The sequence below is a fragment of the Solenopsis invicta genome, chromosome 12 (genome assembly GCF_016802725.1).
Source record: "Solenopsis invicta isolate M01_SB chromosome 12, UNIL_Sinv_3.0, whole genome shotgun sequence".
Lineage (NCBI taxonomy): Eukaryota > Metazoa > Arthropoda > Insecta > Hymenoptera > Formicidae > Solenopsis > Solenopsis invicta.
In genome coordinates this window covers 19378283-19404505 of record NC_052675.1, presented here as the reverse complement: position 1 = coordinate 19404505, position 26223 = coordinate 19378283, and the positions used below count along the sequence as shown (strand labels likewise).

At 45.2% G+C, this 26223-nt stretch overlaps 2 protein-coding genes across 2 annotated transcripts in view; one reads left to right on the top strand and one right to left on the bottom strand.

Annotated features, from left to right (window-relative positions):
- LOC105202574 (protein neuralized) overlaps window positions 1–23135 on the top strand; it is a 31204-nt gene extending 8069 nt beyond the window's left edge. Inside the window, 4 exon segments of the mRNA XM_011171152.3 lie at window positions 17017–17183; window positions 17842–18410; window positions 18834–19687; window positions 19690–23135. Coding sequence (XP_011169454.2) covers window positions 17017–17183; window positions 17842–18410; window positions 18834–19687; window positions 19690–19985 — 1886 coding nt within the window. The 3' untranslated portion in view covers window positions 19986–23135.
- Window positions 23136–23328: 193 nt separating this feature from the next.
- Window positions 23329–26094, bottom strand: LOC105196681 (tubulin alpha-1 chain). The gene is made up of 5 exons (XM_026136036.2): window positions 25488–26094; window positions 24993–25212; window positions 24080–24909; window positions 23701–23864; window positions 23329–23611 (listed from the first exon to the last, which is right to left on the bottom strand). Exons 1-5 carry the CDS (start codon window positions 25488–25490, stop codon window positions 23488–23490), a joined length of 1341 nt encoding a protein of 446 aa, XP_025991821.1. The 5' UTR covers window positions 25491–26094; the 3' UTR covers window positions 23329–23487.
- Between the last annotated feature and the right edge of the window lie 129 nt (window positions 26095–26223).

Genomic DNA, 26223 nt, shown 5'->3' with positions numbered 1-26223 from the left:
GTAAGGCCACCCTGCCGTGACGCCATTCGTTCTGAGCCACATTCGTCCCGTCTTACGTGGCTGCGTAACGTGACGTAATTGCAAAATATTTTCTGAATACTTAATTCCGCGATCTCTCTCGCCCAGCTCCGGCGAACGAACTCGCGTTATCGTCATCACAGACCGTCCATTCGCATTCGAATTAACCGCGACGAATATCTAAACATTTTTACTCGCTTTGTTTAACGCTCGCGCGAGGTGGTGATCCCTTTTGGTCTCGGTGGATATTTGTTTACGAATGGATACACGCTGTTGCCATCTCCTACCGATTTCCTTCCACGAGTGGAGTCGAAGAAACGGAGTAACTGCGAAACATCTGTCGTCGATCCAAGTGTTTCCAGAAGACGCGTTCCAGGGTACGAATAGATAAGAGCTTCTCTACGAGTGTTTTTGAGAAGCTCATTTGCTAAGCCGAGGCTGCTGCCGCTATTAACGTAATGGCATCTCGAGCGACAGGGGCTAGATCGTGAACTTTTATAAACTAGCTGTCGGCTAGAAAAAATATATCTCGTGACTCTGGAAGCAGACGCGGAAACACGCCGAGATTCAAATCCACTTGAATCGAGAGATAAGGAGCGCAGCCCCGTTCAGTTTCAGGTTTCACGCGCGAGCTCCTTTTCCGTTAATTAATTTGTATCGCGGCGATTATTACGTCATTCCCCGCAATTTATATGAGACAGATTTAAAGCGGAATTAAACGTTCCGCTAAAATCGCGTAATATTTGAAATTTATTCGTAAATTATTCGTCGAGCCAGAGGAGCGCGAGGCGATGAGGGAGAGTTGTCGGTGCGATCTTCACGCATATTCTATGCATAAATCACCTGACTACGCAGCGAGACGTCCTAACGATGCGTTCTCCTTCGCGTGATCCTGAATACGCCACGGGTTAATACGTGGCGAGTCCCTCCCCCGCCCTCCGGCTCCTGCCCTCCTTCGTCGAGATTTATCGGGGCTGCTTCTTTAAGGTCTTATTCTTTTCCTCCATGGAGATGCTCTACTGCACCCAAGTGCGTTCGCCGTGCTTTTAATGGTGCTTTAACGGTGAAACAACGTCTGCGTGGCGCGTAGCTATTTCTCAATTCAAGTACACTTATCTCGCTGCTTCTGGGCTTTTTCCTCTCGTTCCGATTCGCGCAGCTCCTTGTTCAGAAAGCATTTCTTTATTCTTCCATTCGGCACGTATACTCTATATTTTTTGCATCGTTATAGAGAAACGAAGCTGAAATTGTCTGGAAGCACCACCGCGATACGGTTGCCCGAAGGGTGCTAAAAATAGAATCCTGACGAGCTCTAGGGACTTTGGCTCTCGGAAGATAAGGACGAAAGCGGCGAACAACAAAGAACACAGAAACAGCCGTTGTATCTTTGGAAAGCAAGGACCGCGTAAAGCATCGGATGTTTGCGCCAATTTGTTTTACTTGAACTTTTTATTTTCTTTTTTTTTAATATAGGTACACTGATCGATAAACACGATGATTCATTTGTCCGATCGAAAATTGTGGGTTCTGTTACATGCGGCGCGATAGTTCTCTCAGCCCTCGGTCTGAGACTGACTTTTTCGAGAGACGAGAGAGAGAGAGAATAAGAAGCCCCTAGAGCCCTTCACTCGCAAATACACATATTACTCCTGGGAGTCGAGAGCCGCCTCTAGACTTTAATGGAACAAATGTTGCGAAACCACATCGTCGCCCCTCGTATACCCTCGAGCCATCTCGAGGACTTCAATGCCGATGCAATTTTGACAATGATAATACCGCAAAATTCATCGGATGCTTTTTAATCGAGTCCCTTTTATAACGATTCGATCCACGATAATCTGATGCAAATAAGAACTTTCCTCCGTAATCACGATTGAAATTTTTTGAGTCTTTTTAATCTTCAAGCTACTTGACACGTTCATCGATAACGAGCTCCAGATGGAAAGCGAAGGTCCGATGTCCTTGAAGGACACCGTTACCGAATAATCGCCAGTCGATCGCGGGATTAGCATACGAATGGTCGTTCAGAAGCGCGCATAACAGAGCACGAGTCCCCCTCCTCATCATGAAACTTTCGCTGCGCTTTTACACTTGTCCTCAGCTCTAATCGCCGGAAGTCGCCGGTTGATACTCGCAATTTCTCGTTGAGTGCGATAGAAGCAACCTTACCGCCTACGAACAAAACACGTGGGGATCGTTGAATGAAAAAAAAAAAAAAAAAAAATGTGAGGAGGGAGGGTCTTGTCCCGCGGTGAAAAATCCGACGTGATCGGCCCACGCGCAATTCGTACGCCGCGCCGTGGCGCCTCAACGAGCGAGTCAATGTCTGAATGAACGACGAGATGATTTAATTGCCGAGTGTCAGAGTTCACTCTCGACGACGTGACCAGCGCCTCTCATTCTTCGCGCCACCACCCACCCACCCATCCACCTACGCCGGCCATACGAAATCGGTTTAATCGCAGGAAGTTTGCGGCTGACCCCCGCGATTGAATTCAATTAGCAACGGCACGAGAAAATTTCTCGTGAGACTTTCTTTCGCCTTTAATTACCCGGCGGAATGTACGTACTCGCGAGAACGTATGATACGCATTGTGCCTCGAGAACGGTGGTTCCTCGGTGCTCCGTGTGCGACCGTAACTGAGAATTATCGGGACGTTTCGCAGCCGTGATTGAATTAATGGATTTAATGGATAACTTTGAGCAAGATAATCAATACTTTAGTTAAATGCAATTTCATCTCGCCGAGTGACGGCGGCAAGGTTTAATTTATCTGTCTGCGATCGGGTTCCTCGAAACTACCCACGTGCGCCTCGCGATCCCGCGCGAAAGTACCGGTTTTACGCGATAAACTAAACACCGCTGCTGGCGCGGCGTGTAAACCGCGGCGGTCTGCCAACGATAGAAACGACCGGCGTTTATCCGCACCGCGGCCACCGTAAACTCCCGCGACTTTTACTCGCTTTTCTCATCGTGATTTACGACGCGGCTCGCGATCCGCGAAATTTCGCCGCCGAAAATTTCGCAATGCGCTCGCGATAAACTCTCCTCCGCGCTATTATCGCGCACATCGTTTCATCGCTAGATCCAACGCTTTCAATGCTTTTCAGGGCCTTTATGCGCTCGCTGATGGCTGTGAGGTCATCGTAAGTGATTGACAATCTCCAGCCCGACGTTGCAGCTTTAATGTTTTGGTAATGTGATCGAGATTAAGGATGTATGTGTCGTATTTTAAAATATTACCAAGAATATAAAAATTTCATACATTGTTCTATGATTACGTTTGAATATCTGTGTAAAATTTGAGCTCAATTTTAATTTTTTGTTTACTCTTAACTTTTGTATCAAATCCATTTTTATAGTACTTATTTGCAAAAATTTGATGAAGTAGCATTAAATCAACATGTACTAATAAAATTCAAATAAATATTTGTGCAAATATTTATTTACATCTAGTTACTCGTTTAAAAATTATTGATTTAAAACCGCAACAAAATATAATCATTTTTGTTTCCAAAATTATTATAAACCATATTTTTTGCTGTTTTTTTTGTAACTGATTTCAAGACCAAAATTCGTGATAAAAATTTTTGGATTGTTGATTAGGAAAAAAAAGAGTAAATCTAAGAAGTCTTTTTTTTTAATTTCGGAAACTTTTAATTCCTATTGTATAGCCAAAACATCTTTTATTATAATTTTGATAATATGTCGGAATCTGGAATTCCGGAATGGATCGAATTAGAAATCGACACTATACATATTGTTATTTCGATGATGGTGTTTATGTTCCGTACGTTTTATGAGTTCCATACTTTATAAGCTGCTTACGATCGGCGTGTTTTACGTGAAAAACAATCGGACTATAGAACAGTAATTATCACGAGGAAACGACGGCCGCTCTCTATCGAGAGACCTCCTCTCGTCGCGGATCGCCGTGCACGCTAATTCGCATCTAATTTAACATGAACGGAATCCCCGAGGCGACGCTTGATGATCGCGCTCTAACGAGTCTCTCCCACGCGCCTACCGCGTTCCTGCCTTCCAGGCATTGTCTCAATGCCGCGAAGAAAATTATCGATTTTCTCCTCATACGTACGGGCTTGCGATTAGTCGGGATTTCACCATAATGACTCGTTGATATTTCACGTCGATAATAATCAGTAGTATATGGCCGGTGAAACGGCACGACGCGGCGCGTCGTAATATTTATCGAGACGAGACGAGGCGAGGCGTACGTTCCTCGCGCTCGTCTAATCGAGATCCAGAGCGCTGTATCGTCGCGCGCGGCGCACAAAAAGGAGAATCGTCCCGCTGTAAAGAGAGAAGGTGGCGGCGGCGATGATACGATGGGCTTTCCGCTTCATCCGTCACGGTTGAGAGCCACGGTGAACCGTCGACCTCTCGTGTAAACCGAGAAAGTCCGCGGACGATAGACGGACTCGCCAACGAGAGCAACCGGATCGAATGAATTAAATACATTAAGGTCGTTGCCTTTAATCCTTTTGTCGACCAATTACGTCTTTTCCTGCGCAACTTGGAAATTGGCGTTACTCCGCCGTCGTCGCCACGAAGGTCGAAGGGAACGAAGCGTCGAATGCATATAGTACAGAAGAGCGAGTCTTTTAGGTGTGTTATATCTATATCGGTTTTCTTTTCTTCAACACGGGAATTTGCACGTGAATTCCCACGGACTTTGACGGATATCACGTAGATATTTTTTGTGGAAGGGGAGGGATCGAAGGAAACAGGAAGGAAAGGCACGTCGGATCGCACGAGGGGAAAAGACCGACGGTGGAGCGATCCGGTGTGGCTTCCCCTTATGATATTAAGGACAGATGGACCGTGAAACTTATCGTCGTAAGAGCATTACACGATTATAAGGGCTTGGTTTCTATCGAGTCATTCTGCGAGCCAAAGTGTAATGCTATATTTGTCACGCATTTCTTTATTCTCTCCCTCTCTCCCTCTTTCTCTCTTGTTGCGAGCTTTAAATGAATTCGGCGAATCGTATATTTTTAGGGACTCGTGGTCTTGTCGCCGACTCGCGGTCGTCGAGCTTCGAAATCACTCGGAGCTTTTACACGAAGCCGCGTATGTAGCGGCGCACCGAGCTTTGCATATCGCTATCAACCCCCTGACAACGGCCAGTCTGGCTGTGTCGGGAGCCGGGATCGATAGAGCTTCTATTGCGATATCACGCGCAAACCCCATGGGCGAGTATGGTGGCGACAGTGGTCGGGATGGTGGGGGTACTCTGCGTCGCGTAGCTACCCCCACATTCCTATGGAAATCCTATATAAAAAAAAGGGCGATACGCAACGTAACCCGTTCGGCTCCGTTCGATTCGCGCAGCCAGACTTTCCATTCCTCCTCCATGCCCCGACGTCCTTGTTAATTCTCCTCGCTCCAAACTGAATGCACTTTTCATTATCCCGCCAATCTCGTTTACTCCGCGAATTATTGATTTATGCCGATAAATGCGAATTACGGTTCTAAACAGTGATTAATGTTTCCGACGTACGTATATAAATCCCGTAATGTGTGACACACACACACACACACACACACACACACGCGCGCGCGCGCGCGCGCTGTTTGAGTCACCCCTAATTGAGTAGCGACTCCCTACGTAGCCGATCAAGTATGCTAATGTTCCGTGAAAATCGCTGAGCCATGAAGCTCCATTCGGGCTACTTTCGCGGATCCTTCGTTCATCCGTTCTCTTCCCATCGCGCAAGCTTGCTCTTAGACTGTTTTCCTACAAAAATATATAGGTCGCTGCGGTCGCCTCTCCTCGCGCTATTAACGAGCGACGTGCACACGTATGCACAGGAGCAGATATGGCTTCTCAGGATCATCGATCGGTTTTCAGGAGGGTGCCGGAGGGTGCCGGAATGCCCAAAAGCTTTAGGGTCCTTTTGTGCTCTCCTCTCTCCCCCTTTTTTTTAGTTCTCGTTCTTTGGCTGACGAAAGAGGGAGGGAGAAATGCGCCAATGCTGGCTGGTTGGCTGGCTGGCTGGCTGGCTTGCTTTCGTCGGGCCAGGTGGTGCGCAACCGTTGCTACGGCATGCATCGCCATCCCCAAAGCCGTGTGTTCCGCTCCTGCGAGCAGCTGCAGCTGCGACATATACAGCGACGCCTGTGCGCGCGCGTTGCGTGTCGCTCCTCGACCATCTGAGGGTCGAACTCGCGTATATTAACGCTTGAGAAAAATATATTTGCTATTTGTATCATTGATGCCTGTCTCCGGACGTTTCTCATTCAGGTTTCAGAGGCCGGGAACTTAACGGCCTCTGAAGAGTCTATTTTTAATTGGGCATTATTGCGCGCTTTTATGTTTACACGTTACTTTTTAATAATCACTGATTCGAAATTAAATAAAATGTAAATGAATGCGGATGAAAAATAATTATGGGATTATATATATATATTTTTTTTTTAAATGTATTTTAATAGATATATTTTAATAGATTACTGTTTACTATTATGTTTACGTCGAGTTATCAAAGCATACAGTTGGCCGCTAATCTACCACTATTGTTATTCTTTCGTTATTCGAGTCAATTTTTTAGTTTAACCAAGTTGATCTGGCACGTAAAACTTTTTATCATTGTGCGCTACGCCTTTCGCTAATAGCGGCAGATAAGGCCGCGCCTTATCGCCGGTATCCGCGAGGTGAGATCCTCCAGATATATTCTCCTTTCCGTTTGAATGCCCGGCTGCCACGCACAGCTTGCCGAAGTGTACGTGTACGTGTACGTGTACGTGTACGTGCCCGCGTATTGACGGACCACACAGACATACATAATGACAGCGGGGAGTTGGTCGGGGCAGCAACCAACGCAGCAGATGGGAAGTTTGCTTCTGCAAGCCAGTCGTTGTAGTGGCGTGGCTCAGACTGCCCGCCTTTTCCCGGCAACTCCCGGCTTGTAAATCCACTCGTGTTTTCCTTTCGCCATTCTCTTCCTTCCTCTCTCTCCATTCCGCCGTTTTTCTTCCGATCCGGAAAATCGGGAGGGTGAGATCCGGAAGACAATGTGAGAGAGCGCGCGCGTGCCACCTTCCCACCCTTCGCCTTCTTCTTCTTCCTTTGACCCCTCCTCCTCTTCGCCCTTTGGTTCTCCCTTCGCCGGATCTGGAACGGCGTTGATGAAGATCCCACGTTGAGGATCGATCGATCGCCTAGCTGTTCGCAATTTCAGTGAGTACTCGTCGGTTCTCTTTGTCTTCAAGTCGCGCTAAGTAAATTCTAACGTTTTCGTTGCGCTTCTGTCGATGTAGAATCGCGAATAAAGAAGAATTCAATCACGGGCAAATATATACATTTGTTTACACGTATTAGTCCATTTTTTTAATTTTATTTTGTCCTTCGGTATTTGATACGATTAAATTTTTTATTTATAATTTTACACGACTGAGAAGTTATCTTTCACAATTAGCTCGTCTACTCCAGAGTCCTTTCTACTTTGTGTTTGATACTGTAAAATTGTTTTGTCGAAGAGAAACTTCTTGTAAACATTTTTCCATGCTACTTTCCTTTACTTGAAGACCATTTGTGATCCTTCCTGAAAATCACTATTGTTTTGCGTTCCTAAGAGAGATCTCTGTGGAGATGTCTTTGTCCTGCTCTAAGATCGAGATGTCTTTGTCTTGTCAACGACCGAGGCGACCATTGACAGTCAATAGGGCCACCAGAGTGGCACGATTGCGCCTCTCTGCACACGTTCTCGGTGAGTACAAAAACGCATTTGTTCTCCTCTACGTCTCTTTCTCCCTGAACCCCGTAATCTCTCCCTTTGGACTCCCCTGTATCAGCTGCTTCCACATCACTGAAACGCCTCGCACAATGTGCCGAATCTGAAAGATCTCCCTCCATTGCTATTTGCAACAAATATTTGATCACCGATTAAGAGAACATTTAAGACACAAATATGATTTTTTAACATTTTTTAAGGTAATCAAATGTAATTAAAATAAATTTTTTCTCGCGAAAAGAAAAACGTAACGCGATAACAAACCACTTTGCAAAATTGTTTCGAAGAAATGTTAACTACAATCCGATTTGAGAAATTGTGACCGACAACCTACAATTAATGAAGTATTTATTTATGATGGCCACACATAACGACTGAGTCATTTTCACTGGTTAGTCGTCCGTAACTCTTGGAAAGGCTTACGTCAATACCGGCTATCCGTTGCGTTTCTATTCGCTCGAACGAGCGTTTCCCTGGCCGGTTTGTATTCGAAATTAGCGCGCAGGGCACGACTTCGGTTAACGACGAGCGCGATACACGCGTTTCTTTGTCGCATGAGGAAGCGGAATTTCATTAACGCTACCCCGTGAGTCATCGCGACAATGTTGCAGACCATTTGCGACTCGATGATACAATCGGCGATTCGCCTTCCACTCTCTTTCTCTCGCTGTCGCATATTAGCGACCTGACGCAAGGAACCCAATTTCAATCTCCTCGCTTAGGATCGTAACTGGGTCGGCGATACCATCGACAGCGGCAACGACCGCGTCTTCGAGAATCGAGTCGCCGAGATACGTCGTGCCGTTCCTTTTATCCGCGAGACTCCGCTGCGCGTTTATTTTGCGCGCGCGAGTACGCCCAAAACCGTTAAGCGCAATTACACCGCGTGATATACCATGTACTCTTGCGGACTTTCTATCTAATTAAAAGCGAGCACGCCACGTAGCCAGCGGTCGCGGCTCTAACGCAACCCTGAATTATCCAATGCACTTATTTCTTTACTTTCGTTACTCATCGCGATCATCCCGACGTTTCGATCGCTTGCGCCTTCCCTCGCTCGCAAGTCGTCGATTTGCCACTCCACGTTAGATTTACGTGCATCTAAATTGGATCTTGTGAATCCCTTATTAAATACGTATCGAATACGTTCGATCGGATGCTAGAGATTTTGTTACGTTCAATTTTCATTTTTAAAAAATTGCAGTTTAAATTCATGTATATTATAAAAAAAAAATACTTTTTTTCTTCCCTATGTAAATTCACACGCTGAGAAAAAAATGGTTAATTTGACTAAATTTTTTAACTTGATTAAATTTGTTTGTTTTTTTTTATTTAACTTAAATATTTGAATTGATAAAATTTAATCAAGTCAACAATCAATTTAGGTCAAGTTAACAATTTTTTTTTCTCAGCGCAGGAATTCCAGAAGTTGCGTCATTGCTCGTCGATCGCAAGATTAGAGATTGCGGTTCGAGCCCTGCGATTACCCATGTAAAACAGCTCGAGTGTGGCTGAAACCGTTAATCCCGGGGACGCAGGAGAATCGGTTCGGTGTTTCCGTCGTTTTCCCTTTCTTCACACCCCCGCGAGTAAGTCGCTCGCGGCGATCCCGCACGTGTGAAGCGCGACAGATGCGGCGCAACCCCCGGTTACGAGGGGTGAACGAAGGAAGCGGTACCTTGTGGCCACCCCTTCTCTCGTTTAACTTCGTTAATCCGATTGTTCGTTAGATGGGCCGTGGTGGCCACGTTAAGAGCACCGCGATGGGAATATACACTTGTCGTCGTGGGGTTTCGTTATGCCCCCCTGAGTCCTAAGGAGCTTAGAATATCCCGATCGCGTTTGCTCCATCTCGGCAGATTCGTCTTCACAAAAATTCGTCAACAACATTGCAAAGAGTATGAGTCACACTTGGTGTCGCCGTCGTCACTGGTCAAGTAGACGAAGATTGGTAATACCAGGAAGGTCCGAGCGTTCAAGGTGGACGTTCGCAAGTCACCGAAAAGGGGGTCATCGAGACTACGAGGAGCCGAGGGAGAGCTCTCTCGGATAAAGATCTCGGGCGTTCTTCCATCGAGCCCGTGTACCTAACTACGTCGCATACCAGCATGTGCGCGCGCGTTTCTTCCTCGGAGGCTGATCTTTATTCCGACTGTGGCGCGAGCCCAATTCCAGATAGTCGCTTATGAGAAACGACGCGTACGTACATTCTTCCGCTGTTTTATGGTGAAAGCGGGTAGGCAAATAGCAAGACTTGGCGCGTAATTATGAAAGAATCTTGTACGATTATCCGACGCTCTAACCGCGATAGATGTAGCTATTGTGCTACATGAAGAGCTAATCGCGCGAACATGCGATGTAACGTCATCGCGTAATTCTTATCGCGATCTATGTGATAGGCCCTTATCTCTATCGCCGCGCCGCGGCCGCAGCGCGATCGCGATCGTGGCGATTAGGAGGACTCCTTGGGTTCAACGACCCTCACCGCCGCCCCGTTACCTATCCGCTCCTAATCGCGATTCCGAATCGCGTGTGGATGGTAGCTTAATGCACCGATTGTTTACCGCGTGCTGCATCTACACGCGCACGCGAGATGCTCTCCGTAATTACGTTAACCATGCGCGCCATCCGAGAGCTACCTTCTCCACTCGTAGGACGTCTACTTTTCCATCTCGCTCGCCTTCCCTGGGTCATAGCCACTTCTCATTCGCGCCGCGGGCTCTGCGTGTACGCGTTATTATTATTTCAGTATGACGAGCGATTCGCACATTGCCATCTTACGTAACGCATGTGATGGTAGAGGGCAAGACAGAAAATGACGAAGAAAGAGAGAGAAGAGAGAGAGAGAGAGAGAGAGAGAGAATTAGAAAGAGAAGGAGAAAGAGGGGAATTGGCCTGGGTAGGGGAAAGGACGCGCAGCTCCTTCGTGGGGAAAGAGAGAGGGAGATCGCCTCCTAGGACTACTAGGTAGCTCGGCAAAGATCACGGCGTCGGGCGTGGGAACAAGGCCCCTCCTGCTACGCGAGGCCTAGCGAGAGCGCGCGCGGAGAAAATTACCACCGGCTTCCTCGGCGTGCTGCTTAACAGTACCTCGAGTGCCTTATCGGAGCGGTCCGTAACCCCTTGCTCCATCAAGTCGTCCTTATGGTAGGCAACAGGCGCACGCGACCCGACGCAGCGGTCGCAGCCTGTTGCGCGCGTCTCACTTTCCTTCCTTCCTTCCATTCTTATTTGTTTTTTCTTTTCCACGAGGTTGCTTGGACGATACCGAAAACACCTGGCTCTTAACGTGTCAATCCGAACAGACAAAACGGATGATTCCTTCACGAAATTATTAATTCCATTTTAATCGATATCTATTGTATTAAAATTTACTGTATTAGAATATTTAGTGACTATTTTTAAGTGATTTTTTATTATTATCTCGTAAATTGTGGCGAGATTCTTTGAAGATGTCGGTGTTAAGAAACCGCTGCGCGCTTCGTCGATCTTCTCGTTCTTGTTTATTCGATCAAAATCCGCGGAGTCGTCGTTTTGCGCCACGGTTCGTCGAACCTGAGCGAAGCCGAGGCACGCCAAGATGCCTCGATTATGGCGACTTATCAGGCTACACGGCGCGCCCGCGTTCTTTCCTACTGACGGCTGATAGTAACCGATGCAGAAATAGATTTGATTGTGGTGAATGAGCCGTGGCAGGGAGGGAGGACGAAGCTCGGTCAAGGTTTCGTTTATTTACATCATGCAAAGTGCATCGCGTTCACATCGTCGCCGCATGGTGACCTCGCGCATATTCGCGGAGGCGCGCGTGTTCTGTTCTACCGCGCCGATTACTTTCACCTCGATACGATAACGCGGTCACCATTCGGAATTATTTCGACGCCGCGCGCCGATGAGCGCACCGGGAATCGCATTTTTTAAGAACGTGTATACAACATTTCTCAAAATATTAAAAAAATTACAGATTGTTTTATATTGCATTTGAAAGTAGTGGAAAAAATTGCCGGCGATTTTCCATCTGGATTAAAAGTTATTTCAATAAGAAGTAAGTAGACATGTGCTCCAATGAAAGTTTAATAAAATAAGAAATGATGAAAAAAATTTGAATTTTTTTTCTTCAAGTACTTTAAATGTTCAAGATAATTTATGTAAAGTTTTATTGCGATGCAGAGATCAATTCTGTAAAATGAATGAAATTTATTTATTTATTCAGAAAATAATTAAACAGCCAGTCACAATACAAAACTTTGTATAAATCATTTTGGATACTTAAAGTATTTAAAAAAAATTGAGATTTTTTTCAATATCGTGAAAAACAATTTCATTTTTGAATATGTTATTAAAATATGTTATTAAATAAAAATATAAACTTTTTCACACAACTTTTTCATATGTATATAGTTTATTTGACGTGTTAATTATTAAACGCACGTTACCAAATTTTATTTACTTTAATGATTCAAGTTGCCGGTTACGCGTAGTGCGGGAACAAAGTAAAGGACGGGGGGAGGGGGGGGGGTCGATCAAGCGGAAATAATCGGACTAAATCAATTTAATTTTTCATTTCCAAACCCACGGACTGTCCGTTCTCTCGATCGAGGAAGGATCGCGTGGTCTCTCTTCTCGACAAGGCCGCAATTAATTAATATGACACGTTCTCGGATGCGTGTCTCTTCCTAAAACAACGCGGGCCCGCCCGTCGTTGTTTTATTTTCAATTTTCTCGCGCTCTGTCCCTCGCGCAACATCCGTGTTATTTCGCTGCCGGCGACGTCGCAGGCTAGAAACGAGATTTTAATTAAGCACGGTCCCGAGACGCAGCATCGCGGCGACTCATCGCGACGCGCCGAGATTCGCCGAGAGTAGTCTTGCAGTCTACGAAGGTGCACTTCCGCGCAAATGTGTGCCACGGGTTTCCCACGAGATGCGCCGCGGCGAATGGCGGCATAGGTGCGGGCATAGACCAATTACTAGGGGGAGGGAGAGAGAGAGAGAGAGAGAGATTCTCGTTGACTCGCGCGATTTGCGTGTGGAGAGCGACGATCGATCGCCCCCGGTGATAAAAAAAAGGAAGACGCGCGCGTCGCGTTTAATGACGGTCACGACGGTTGAATCGACGATTACTCAGCGAATGTTCGCATAACTGTTCAGGCGGCACACTGCGTTTCGCGGCCGCGATTGATCCTCGCCACTGAATGCAGTTCGCGCGTCACTCCTCGGACGCCGCGCCGTTGACCTCTCAATGGATATTCGCGAAAACGGTTGATCTCGCGCTGAATCTACGTATATTAAAAAAGACAGTCTCTCTTCAGATTTCTCTAAAATTATTTAGAAAAGGAGATTTAGAACGCAAAACGTTCGAACGGAAATATCGGGAACGCGCGCGTCTCGTGAATGGAAGCGAGCGAGGAGTCTCATCTCGCGAAGGGATAAAATAATTGCCGTCTCGCGATGATGCGCCGCGCAAGTTCAGCTGTCGTCCCCGCGAAACCTGCCTGCGGCGAGCTCGCGGTGGTGGCGAATAAGCGGTCCATCGTGATGAGGGGTAAATGGAGTCATGGTTTGGTACACCGAGGCCAACAAGAACGCCGGCGAGATGCAACGGTATACGTCATAACATTCCCACGGTGAATCGGCCGGGTGTTTCTAACCAACCGACCGACGGAGATGCGTCGGCGATTCACGTTCTTGCCGTGTCTAATCGTGACTAAACAACGACGCCACTCCAATCCGCGTAAATTGGACTTTCGTCGCGCGATGCGCTGCTTCATCTGCTTTCCCGCACAATTGAAAATTACGGTCGTGTTCTTAAGGAACCGCGCGATTTTCCACCTGTTTGTTCTTTGCTCTCGATTGGCGATTACGAGCTTGTGCCGCAACTGTCATGCCCGAGTTGAGCCTTGAAATATCGTGTCGGAAGAAAGATAGTTCGGAAACTTTGTAACTTATATAAAAATAGCAGGGTAAGGTAAGTTAATATATCTTTTCAACTAAATTAAATTAAAGTGAATGACTTGTAAAATTGATTCAGCGACGTTAAAAATTACATGATGTACTGAAAATCTAATTAGTTAAAAGTTCCGTTAAAGATTAAATTAAGTTAAATTAGTAATTAATTTTAAAAAGCATTATTCATATTAAATTAAAAATCAATAAGTTTTTAAAGTTAGATCTCTCAAAACAACAATTTATAATGTGGATCGTCAAAGAAATTTAATAGGTATTTTATTTGTAAATTCAGTTTACATGAAATAACGTGGAATGCATTTTTTCTTTTATAATTTTTTTTCTTTTACATAGATAAATTTTTAACTTTTTTAACTAGTTACTATTCAACCCTAAAAAAATAGATATCTACCTGCTGCCTCATTGCACAAGCGAGTCTAAGAAACAGATTCAAGGAGTAAAAAGCGACAAGTGGAAACCGCCGCGTGTGTCGTAATAATGTTTAGACGAACAGCGTTTCATTATCACTCGACTTAGATATTTCGATTCTCTACTAGCCTACGCGACAGCGTGGGGTAATAGAGGATCGTGGTAATAAAACGTGCCTCTTCGCGGCGATCAACAGGATAATACGCGAGTTCCAGGAAAGAACTGTATTCGGGTGATCTCGGATTTCGCAATGTTGCCTTACAGCGGATACAACTTCTTTCGGGCGATCGGCCGAAAACCTACGTGAGAAAAACGAGCGGAACGAAGAACGGGGGAAGTTGTGACTCTCGAAGTTGCGACGCGACACGCAATCGCCCTGTTCGCGGTCGTTGTGACCTCGGCGTCTCAGCAACGACCCGGCTTCCGTAAAATCCTGGAAACCCCGTGCACTTACTTTTTACATAATTGCACCACGTAATAACGGTTTCGTGGAGCGAGAGAAGGGGACAAAGGCACGACAGTTCCGCCTGCCGTCTCGCGACGGCAAAGAGGGAGGGAGGAAATTAGAATTTACAATTAGCGCAAACGCGTTTCCTAATACGCGCGCCTTACCTGGAGCGTGAGAAATCGAACGGTTCGCGATTTTTTACTGGTTACCGGTTTTTTAACCTGTGCAGATCGCGTTTAATCAGCCGATCTCCACGACGACCTTCGCCGCAGCTCGATCTCGATTCGGATTAATAGCGGATTAATCGTCATTATTGGTATCCGTCGATTTTTTATGTCGCGCATCTCTACGATAGTTCTCTAACGGTGGACTGGTACTCTCATGAGTCTCATGAATAGATCGCGTGTATACATGGAAAAAAGTTTGTATCAAATCAACAATCATTTGTTTTGTATATATCTAAAAGTATAAAATGAAGGAACACGAAGAATTTTGTCATCACGTAAGCAAAGTTATGTTTATTTAAGATTATTAAATTCTTCCAAGAGTTTATATTTTTGTTTATACGCTAAGACAGGTGATACTAATTTTTTTTTTTTCAGTATGCATATATATTTTTGTCGTTAGAAAAGTGTACAGACACAAAAGAAAATAGACAAATAAAAAATGGGCGTTAAGTGGGTCAAATTTTAATGACTGTTATCGTAATTTATCCCCTTTGTGATTATAGTTCAGAATTTTAACTCTTTCTGAAATGAATGAAACATTTCTCCCGCAATTGATTAACGCTGTGAATGCATTGTTATTAACTCAGCGGTATTTCGGAGCAAATCGCAGTGTTCCTCTTCCGCATTTTTTATTTCGTTCACAGAGGAAGCCCTGCAAGTTCGCGACGAAGTCGTCGAAGTGTAAATCAACTCCCCCCCCTCCCCTCCTCTGGGATATTGTAACGGCGGTTTCCGGGCCGCATCCGTTTTGCGGAGAAAGCGGATCGTCCGGTGTATACGTACCTCGATACTTGACGTCCGCCCTTGGCAGGCAGCTTCCGGTGCGAAACGTGCGGTTTCCGGCGCACGTACAATATCGGCTACGCGCCTCGGTATATCGATAGTCAGTAAGAACGAGGCATTCGCGAGAGCCGGTCGGCTTAGCGCGGCACTCTCGGTTTACTTTCAAACCGAGAGAGAACAAAGACTCTCCAAGTGTTCCCAAGATTTCTCTGAAAGTTATTAAATTTGCTAAACGCTTGTTAAATATCGACGACCGCGCGCTATCCGCGTGCTAGTGTTCGATCATGGTGTTGATAAAAAAATTGTAATAATAATAAAAAACGACTGTGGTATCCGGACGGCTTCTCTTTCTCCAAGATTTTTCACGTGAATTATAAAAATTAAAGGACTGATTCGAGACGAGGCACCTTGACGGTGGTATCAGCTGACGTGACTCCATCCTCGCCGATCGCCTAGGAAACCTGGCGGTGGTATCCTCGCATTCCAGATTGGCGAGCCTGCATTATGAAATACCGGAGTGAAAACGCTCGACAGGCTCCGACGAGAGGTGCTTTTGCATTCGAGTTCCCCGTGCGATCGAATTTCTCCCTCCTTTCCCTCGCCGTTCCCCGCGCTGTAAGAGTCCCTTTTGTGCTGCCCGAGAAGTGGCTATCTTACTTCGAGTGAATTTCCCGACCCCCGCTAGAAACGTCGACGGCCTATTTCTTCCGGCAATCGCTACATCGAGTCGAGCTACATCCTTCGATCTAACGTCTCGAGAAGAAAAAGAGAAATCCATCGACTTCGCGCATCTAACGCCTACGCGCCTGTGAAACAATCGGCCGAAAGGTCGAGGCGCGATCCTTGGACAACGCGATGTTCATAAGCTGTATACAAATATAATCCAAGCATCTCGCGTATCTCGTTTCTGTATAAAGAAATTTTATAATTCTGGAATTTGTAGGTGTAAAAATAGGATATATTGAGAGTTTGTTATGTAAAAGATTAAATATATCGAGTAAGTGTACTCTGAAGAAAAAAAAAATCGAATATATCAAAGCTGACCTTGAAGCAGATCTTTTCTCAGTTTCTAATAATCTCGGCAGTCTCGTGAGAAAAAATTATTTATGTTTCTACATGTGCTACCATAGATAAAGTATTATTTGCGTAACGCGCATAAACAGGCATAAATAATATTTTTATTTATACGCGTGTGTTATGTACATAAATATTATTCCTGTAACACGCATAAATAAGCATAAATTATTTTTGTACATTCTTTCTTTTACCTTTCAACGATATTAATATCGATTACGAAATGACGCATCTGCGAAACAGACTGAACGATCCGAGAAGTATACAAAGTATAATCTTATAACGTGCAGATGATTTACGATCAGAAAACATTATCAATGGTTATCCGTTTTTTGTTTCAGCGCCCAGGTCCTCGAACACGGGTACCAACAACCTGCCGCCGTTGACGTTTCACCACGTGCACGGTGACAACATCAGGCTGTGCAATGGCGGCACGATCGCCCGGAGGCACGAGAGCTTTTGCAAGGGTGTCACCTTTAGCGCCAGGCCCGTGAGAGTGGGCGAGAAGGTGAGAGAGATCCCTCGGCTTTTAAATCACGCGTCCACCGCCCGGCGCTTGGGTCCCGATTGTGGGAAACCGGCGACTCTCGTTACGCTCGAGAAACCGCCGTTCGCATTCCTCGGAACATTAAAACGGGCCGCCGCGCCGTCGCCTGACGACCATGAGAGTAGCGGGCTTTTTGCGTAGGTCGTTGTTTTGTATATATCGTCCAAGTTGAAGTTACGATCCCCTGCAGGCGATGCCCCGCTTACAACGGGCTTATCGTCTCGTGTGTTATACCTTAGGTAACGCGAGTAGATCGTATGGCCGCGCTCAAAACGATCTTCAACGGAATCACCTGGTCTTCCGGGACTATCCGTCACCGGAAAGACCAGTCGCTGGTATAAAGTATATACAAGTGGGCGTCGCGCTGGGTGTTCAAGTTAGGTGTTTTCCGGTTTCTGCGTGGCATATTTAGAATTTGAGTCGTAAAATCATAATGACGCAACACGTGGGACGCGAACGTAATGGAGCATAATTAATTCCTGAAGATGCCTCGAATAAAGCTCCATTTTAGGATCGCTCGAGCGGCGGCGCCGTTTCGCAAGACGGCTTTCTTTTCTTTTCCTCGCGCTAATCGTGCGAGTTGGGTTCTACATGGTCGCTTTTCTGTGAAACGGCACAGGTCTGCGTCAAGTTCCTGGAGATTTCCGACAACTGGAGCGGCGTGATCCGTTTCGGCTTCACCAGCAACGACCCGATCAATCTGCGAAGCGGTTTGCCGAGGTACGCGTGTCCTGACTTGACGAACAAGCCAGGGTACTGGGCTAAGGCGCTCGCCGAGAGGTTCGCGGAGCGAGACACGGTACTGTTCTACTACGTCACGTCGGCCGGCGACGTGCACTTTGGCGTCAATGGCGAGGAGAAGGGTCTCTTCTTCAGCGGCGTCGAGACCCGGGGCCCGCTCTGGGCCATCATCGACGTTTACGGCAACAGCACCGCGATCGAGTTCGTCGACGCGAATCGCCAGCATTTCAACAACATACGTAGGGGTGCCGAGCACAGCAACGAGGACAACGCGCAGCACAGCAGGCACTCGGCCATGGACGACGCCAGCAATGCCGGCCGAGACGTCGAAAGGATCATCGTGCCGTCTATGCAGAACATGTCGATTCATCACGAGCCTGACGTGGAACTACCCGGTCTTAGGTTTCAACCCCCTGGCGTCATCTTCTCGTCTCTTCCCTTCCACTCGTGAGTATCGAACGGTGTTGAATTGTTCGTTCGCGTTTCATCCGATTTAATGCATGCCGCGGAAAAGATTGTTGCATTCGCTGGCTTAAATTGCGATTGAATTATCCGGAAAGATCTGTTCGGGACCAACTTATCCGCTTTAAAACTTACGCCACTTACGCAGTTACGCTTTCCGCAAAGCGATTAAAGTCACTCGATCAAATTAGTAAAATTTTGCACTTTTCGACGCGATCAGTTTTCTCGAGGTGATAACGCGAAAGTTGAAAGTCATCGATTCGCGATGGAGGCGCACAGCAATTCGCTACGCCGTTCAGCCGCACAGAACTAATTCGCCGTCCGCTTTTCACGGTTTCCCAAGACGCCCGTCATTAAGCGAGCGAGCGCCGCCGAGGCTAATCGCTTCCTCGTTTTCTTTCTTCGCAGCACTCGGGGCAGAAACATCCGCTTCAGCAATCAGCAGTGCGTGGCGACGCGCACGGACACGGAGTTCTGTCACGGCTACGCGTTCACGGGTCGGCCGTTGCTGTTGGGCGAGCGATTGGTCGTGCAGATCCTCTCGACGGAACCGATGTACGTCGGTGCTCTCGCCCTAGGCTTGACCTCGTGCGATCCGGCGCGACTCACGGCGGAGGACCTGCCGGACGACAGCGACTTGCTGCTAGATCGTCCGGAGTACTGGGTGGTCTCCAAGGACGTGGCGTCGAGTCCACAGCCCGGTGACGAGATCGCTTTCACGGTCACGCATTACGGTGAAGTGCAGATGAGCAAGAATGGCGGCCCGCCCAACGTCGTTATGCACGTCGATCAGAGTCTTCAACTGTGGGCGTTCGTGGACGCCTACGGAAGCACTCAACGCGTCAGAATGTTGGCCAGTAGACCGACCGCCTCACCGCCTCGGCAACGTCAGAGCAATCCCTCGCCTGCTAACGTTGTTCAACAGCAACAGCAACAGCAACAGCAGCAGCAGCAGCAGCACTCCAATCACAGCAACGCCGCAACGGAATTGTCCAGATTCTCCGAGTTGGTGCAGTTCAAGCCGGCGGTGGGCGGTGGAACAGTACTCGTTGTCAATCTACCGCCTCAAGCTGGTTACCCGACACCACCTCCGCCTACGCCTCAACCAATTTACGCTTCCGCGACGCATAGGAATCCGCCGGTGCATCTCTCGTCGTCGTCGTCGGCGGCGGCGGCGGCGGCGGCTGCACCCGCGCCAGTCCCGCATCCTGGATCCTCTAGGCAATCTTCGCCGCCGTTAACCGGAACGATGGCCAGCACCGGCTCTCGACGTACGTCGATCCGGTGACGTATCAGAGCCTGGACGGTACCCTAACATCGTCGCGCACAGCCTCGTCTCATCTGCAACAGTGGAGCGAGGGTTTGCAGTCGACGTTGACCGGTCAGCCGAGCGAGTGCTACATTTGTTACGAGCGTAACATCGACAGCGTGCTCTATATGTGTGGTCATATGTGTATGTGTTATACATGTGCGATTCAACAATGGCGTGGCAAGGGTGGCGGTCACTGTCCACTTTGCCGGGCACCGATCCGCGACGTCATCCGTATTTACCGGTCCTGAACAGTTCGGGACTGACAGAGAAAGGGAGTGGGAAAGAGCGCGCGGACATCTTCCCGGTTCCCAACGTCGTTGTCGTCGTCGTCATCGTCGTCGCCGCCACCGCCACCGCCACCGCCACCGCGTTCATCACCGTGCTTCCGTCGTCTTGGTTTCCTTCCGCATCGAATCCGCCGCGCTTCATCGCCGTCGCGCTTCTCGCCCGCCTTCACGACCACCGGAACGAACGAACAAATTAATGCAAAATCGAAGCAGAATTCGTCACCTTCACACTGCCGTATCTCTTTTCTATTGAAACGCGAGGCATGTTCCGACGAGTAAAACAAGTAGATAAAATGAAGAATGAGACATTTCCTGTGGGATCCTCTGGGGGTCTGCGAAACATAGAGTTGTGCTGAATCGAATATTTAACGCTACTAATATTTGAGGCAGTTCGACGCTTTAGCGTGATCGCGTCGCTGTCAATTAACACGTTAATGGGTGGACCATCGCATCATGCACAAAGAAAGCAACAGAGCTTTCAAAATCGCGATCACTGCCACTATTGTCGATCGAGCGAGAAGGCGGAGATGAATTGCTCCTGATACGAATAAAAGAAAAATAGAACAAGAAGGAGTGAGTGAGAGGGAGAGTGAGAGAGAGAGAGAAAGAGAGAGAGAGAGAAATGATAGCGATAAAGATTATAGTTGGTCGATTTTGCTTGTATATTGATATTCTGTCTGCCAATCTCTATTATAAGTGAACGAAACGTGAATGAATGCGAACTGTGTGATTGCGTCATCGTCAAAAGAGATCGAGTTTAGATATTTTCACAAGCGACATAATCGTCATTATACCATTACCAATTACTACCGCTCTAAACTATCACTATCACTATTCTACTACTACTATTACTACTACTATTTACTACCGTACTATTCTTCTAATCTTTAATTATTATTTTATTATTATTATTAATATTCTACCGCTACTATTAATTATATTATTATTAGTTTATTCATTGTAACTGTCTTTAATTATTCGCGAGTAGCTTTGTTTGCCACAACCGTTATTATTTTTGCGATTTGCCGATTATAGTGATGGTTGGTGAATTAACATAGTCACTATCTCGTAGCGTGATTATTATTTAATGGACCGTGTGATTACATAGCGCAAACTTTCCGGTCGGACGCCTAGAAGATCTGGATAGCTTAATCGCGTCTCCGGTCCTTCTTTCTAGGGCGATCGTCGTCCTGACGAGAGCGTGATTGATTCCTAACATTATTCATCCTCGATTATTTCTACATCTTGAATGATAATGTTTGAGCATCCGTGATCATCGCCGATCATGTCAGGCAGGCTTTTACCAAAGATCTTAAGCGTTTCCCGCCTGTTTTACCTGGCCTTCGTGACATTTTAAAATCGCAAAGCGATTTCAACGGGCATTCGCATACAGGCAAATTCTGACGATGACAATCTAGCCACCAACATTTGTATTGCCAGTAATGTCATCACGTTCTTAGCGTCCCATAATATGGATATCGTTTATACGCAGATTGATTATACGCCTGACGACGATCAGTAAGAGAGTTTTGGCCTTCGCGTAGCGATCCTACAAATGTAGAATTCCACAATACGCTGCGAAGCACTATAGAATCAATTTGATAGTTGATTGCGAGCTCACTCAGCAAAGCCGTTTTTTAATACTTTTCTAATTCGACGGAACTTAGAACTATATTGGAAGAATATAGGTTCGTTCTGAACTCTGCCGCGTGGCTTTACCATCAGCAATTCGCGTTGACCCTTTGGTCGTGAAAACAAAATGAGGACACGGTGTGGCATTGATTTTATCCTCGGATAACTCGAAAATTCCTGTTAACCGTCGAGACAGTGTTTTACGCGCCTGGTATGTCTCATCGTGCGGTTGTAAAAGTTTTTTTTATCTCGAAAAGAGATGTTCTAGGCAAAGTTTACATCTCTAAATCTCTTTGCAAATTCATGTTTTTTTTTAACCATTTATGAATGAGAACGACGTTGTCCTCGTCAGTTGACATCGTAAGGAATTGTCACTGTTTTATTTTGTGATTTATCTCTCTAAGAAGAAGAGAGGAGAATAAATTTTTCATAATCCAGAGAAAACTTGAAACGACGAAACGATTTCCCAACCAAAGGGGACGGCGTATCAGGCCCTTTAAAGAACTAATTTTTAATGAATACAAGAGCGAGGAAAAGAAGGAGGAGGAGGAGAAGCCTTCCTCTTCGATTATGTAATAACAGATGCGCAATAAAGCGGTAGTGAAAATCTCTAGTCCAGCGAGCGGCGGATTTAATCTGCCAATCCAAAAAATATGATGAAAAGAATGAGGTAAGAAGCTTTTTCTTTTTTCTCTCTATAAGTAAACGGAAGGGAGAGAATAGGTAGGTACAGGGAAAGAGAGAGATCGAAAAATTTTATAGATATGAAGATATGCAAATTATTGCGCGCGTCTGCCAGCGAATGGCGCATTCAAGATTCTATTAAAAGAATTATGTAACAATAGATTATTATTATTCTATTGATATGATAGGCGCGACGAAAAAGAACTGTTTCAAAACGTCGCTGACGTTGCGACGATAGAGCGAGAGGTGGAGAGAGAAATAGAACAAGACGCATGCTTGATATTAATTACGACGAATGTTTATCATTATTGGCATCGTTATCGTTGTGATCAGCGTGATTAGTTGTCGTGTTATTCTGTCGTCAGCTTGGCAGCATCTCGATCATATCGCTCTATATTTCTACTTCGATTTACTATCGCCCTTATTATTATTATTATTGTACGATTATGTAACTAACAACTGTTTAATTCGGGATTACTCGGGGTGCTTAGTACGTCCACGCGCGCGAAAGAGAGAAAGAGAAAATGTTTCTTTCTTTTGTCTCTTCTTTCCAATATTCTTCTCTTTTTAAATTTCTCATGTAACTCAGCGTTAACGCGCACAAGTACAGAACTGTTCACAATTTTTACATCATACTTTACTACACTCGAAAGACGAAATATAAACAAAAGTTTTACGCGCTATGCGAGAGTTTCTCCGACTGTAATGTGAAGATGCCGACGGAAATTTATACATATGTAATATAATTCGCGCAGCCGCGTGCTGTTCCACACAATAAAAAGCCTATAATATCTACGAGTGGCGTTCTGTCTTTTTCATTGTTCCCCTCTCTTCCATTGTTAAGAATTTCCTACGAATTTTTGATCAAAGAATTCGAGGTAAAGCGCTTCAATTTTTTTTTTATTATATTATAAAGACAAAAACTCGTATATCTAAAAAAACGATATATATATATATATATATATATATATATATATATATATATATATATATATATATAATGTACAAGAGGACAGCAAAACAATGTAAAAATTCTAGAAAAACGGTACAACCGTATAAATAAATAAAAATAAAAAGAAACGTTCGTTTATCCCACCAAAGTGCATGCGTTCTTAATGCACGCGATTGTTACTGCGAGTCTTTCGGATTAAACTTCTTCGCCGCCGATGTCCAGGGTATCTGTGGCGACTTCGTGATAATCTTTCTCTAACGCGGCCAGATCTTCCCTGGCTTCGTTAAATTCGTTCTCGTCCATGTTTTCGCCGACATACCTGATTGTAACGTTTCAATTCGCAAATAGGTACAGTTGATAATCAGTTGAGTCTAATTTCGAGTCTAAATAAAAATCAGTATTATTTACCAATGAACGAAAGCGCGTTTGCTGAACATAAGATCAAATTTTCGGTTTAATCGTCTCCATGCTTCCGCGATCGCCGTGGTATTCGCCAACATGGCCATAGCTCTCTGCACCTTTGCCAGATCTCCGCCCGGCACTACGGTTGGCGGTTGGTAATTGATTCCTACCTATTATATCAAATATCAGATTAAATGTCAAAATTAATATCAAAAGCTTGATTATAACATGCGAAATATTCTGAAGCGGAATATATCAATATATGCCTATTGTATATAGCTGAACTATCGGAATTTATTCCGAAATCTCTTTTAAGAAACTTTTATGACCTACAAGTGACGAATTATTGCAAAATATCCTGAAAAAATATCGCCAGAAAAGAAACCTTGAAACCCGTCGGACACCAATCAACGAACTGTATCGTTCTCTTGGTCTTGATGGTCGCGATGGAGGCATTGACATCTTTCGGTACCACATCACCTCTGTAGAGCAAGCAGCAGGCCATGTATTTGCCCCGTCGCGGGTCACACTTGACCATCTGCATGGCCGGCTCGAAGCAGGCCGAGGTAAGCTCCATTACGGTGAGCTGTTCGTGGTAGGCCTTTTCGATGGATACGATGGGCGCATAAGTCGCTAGAGGGAAGTGTATCCTTGGATAGGGTACAAGATTCGTCTGGAACTCGGTAAGGTCGATATTGAGAGCGCCGTCGAACCTCAGGGAAGCCGTGATCGAGGAGACAATCTGGCCGATCAATCGGTTTAAATTCGTATAAGTCGGTCGCTCGATATCCAAATTGCGTCGGCAAATATCGTAGATCGCCTCGTTGTCGACGAGGAATGCGCAGTCGGAGTTCTCCAATGTGGTATGGGTCGTCAGGATCGCGTTATAGGGTTCAACGACCGCTGTGGAGATCTGCGGTGACGGATATATGGCGAACTCTAGCTTCGCCTTCTTGCCGTAATCCATGGACAATCGGTCCATCAGCAGACTAGCGAAGCCGGATCCGGTGCCGCCGCCGAATGCATGGAAGATGAGAAAGCCCTGAAGACCAGCACACATGTCGGCTATTTTGCGTATTCTGTCTAATACAAGGTCAATGATCTCTTTGCCCAGAGAGTAGAAACCACGTGCGTAATTGTTTGCAGCGTCTTCCTTGCCAGAGATTAGTTGTTCGGGATGGAACAGCTGATGATACGTTCCCGTACGCACCTCATCTAAAGAGCGACGACGAAGATATAATATTGGCACATCGGTGTTGTCATTTCACTTACTGGTCGTCGTAGCAAAATGAGCTTACCTATCACCGTGGGTTCGAGATCAATAAAAACAGCTCTAGGTACATATTTTCCACCACCCGTTTCACTGAAGAAAGTCTGGAAGCCCTCGTCGGTCGTACCGCAGGTCTGTGATGGCAACATGCCGTCGGGTTGTATGCCGTGCTCCAAGCAATAAAGCTCCCAGCAGGCGTTGCCCATCTGCACGCCGCCTTGGCCGATGTGGATCGAAAGTACTTCGCGCTATCGGTTTCGATTAATTAATAAATCTTATCGCAAATTTACATCCCTTATCGTTAAAATGCCACAATAAACCATATGAATTCCCACTCTCTATAAATTTATATCATTTTATTTTGAATTTGTGAGTAATATAACATCTGGAGTTTGCGTTTGGAGGTTGTAATAACATATATTAATCTAAAATAATTTGGTATTTTATTATGCAAAAAAGCGTGATTTATGATTTTTGAATTGCTAAGTCCGTAAATTTCTAAGCTGTATTTTTCAATATTTACCATTTTGAAGATTTGTTAGCTCGCAATAGGTGGGATAAAAGAGCGCTATTGGCACCGGAAATGTTTGACGCGGATTAATGACGAGACGAATGAAATTTGTTTCGCGATTTTCTTTCTCGTTGTCCAGGGAGACGACAAAAATAAATGTAAAAATGTAATGAACTTTCCCAGGTAGAATTTTTTCACCACAAAATACCGTTGACAGTGCATCGCAAAAATAGAATAAAAATAGAACTCAGTTAAAAAAGTTAGTTTTCAATTTTTTTGACAGAATTTATTCTTATTATTTGAATATTTAAAATTTTAAAGCATTGGATTATTGATTCGATATATTATTATTTCTAAAAAAAGTATATTTCTTAAAATTACAAAGAATATGTTTTTGGCAATAAGCATTTTTTTAAGGCTGCTAATTAACTATCATAGTATTGTCAATAAAAAATACGAAAGATTGACGTATCTTTTTTTATACATATATTTTTTAAATTAAAGAAATAACCTAAATATCTTTAATATATATATATATATATATATATATATATATATATATATATATATATATATATATATATAACATATATATATACGTATATATTAAATTGATAGACAATTAAAAATGCATAACAATGTTATTAATGTGCGTTATACTTTTTGTCATTAATCCTATTTCTAAAAGGCACTGTTGGACTCGACGTAGATTAGCATAAATAAACAGATTATTGGCAGTATATGGCTT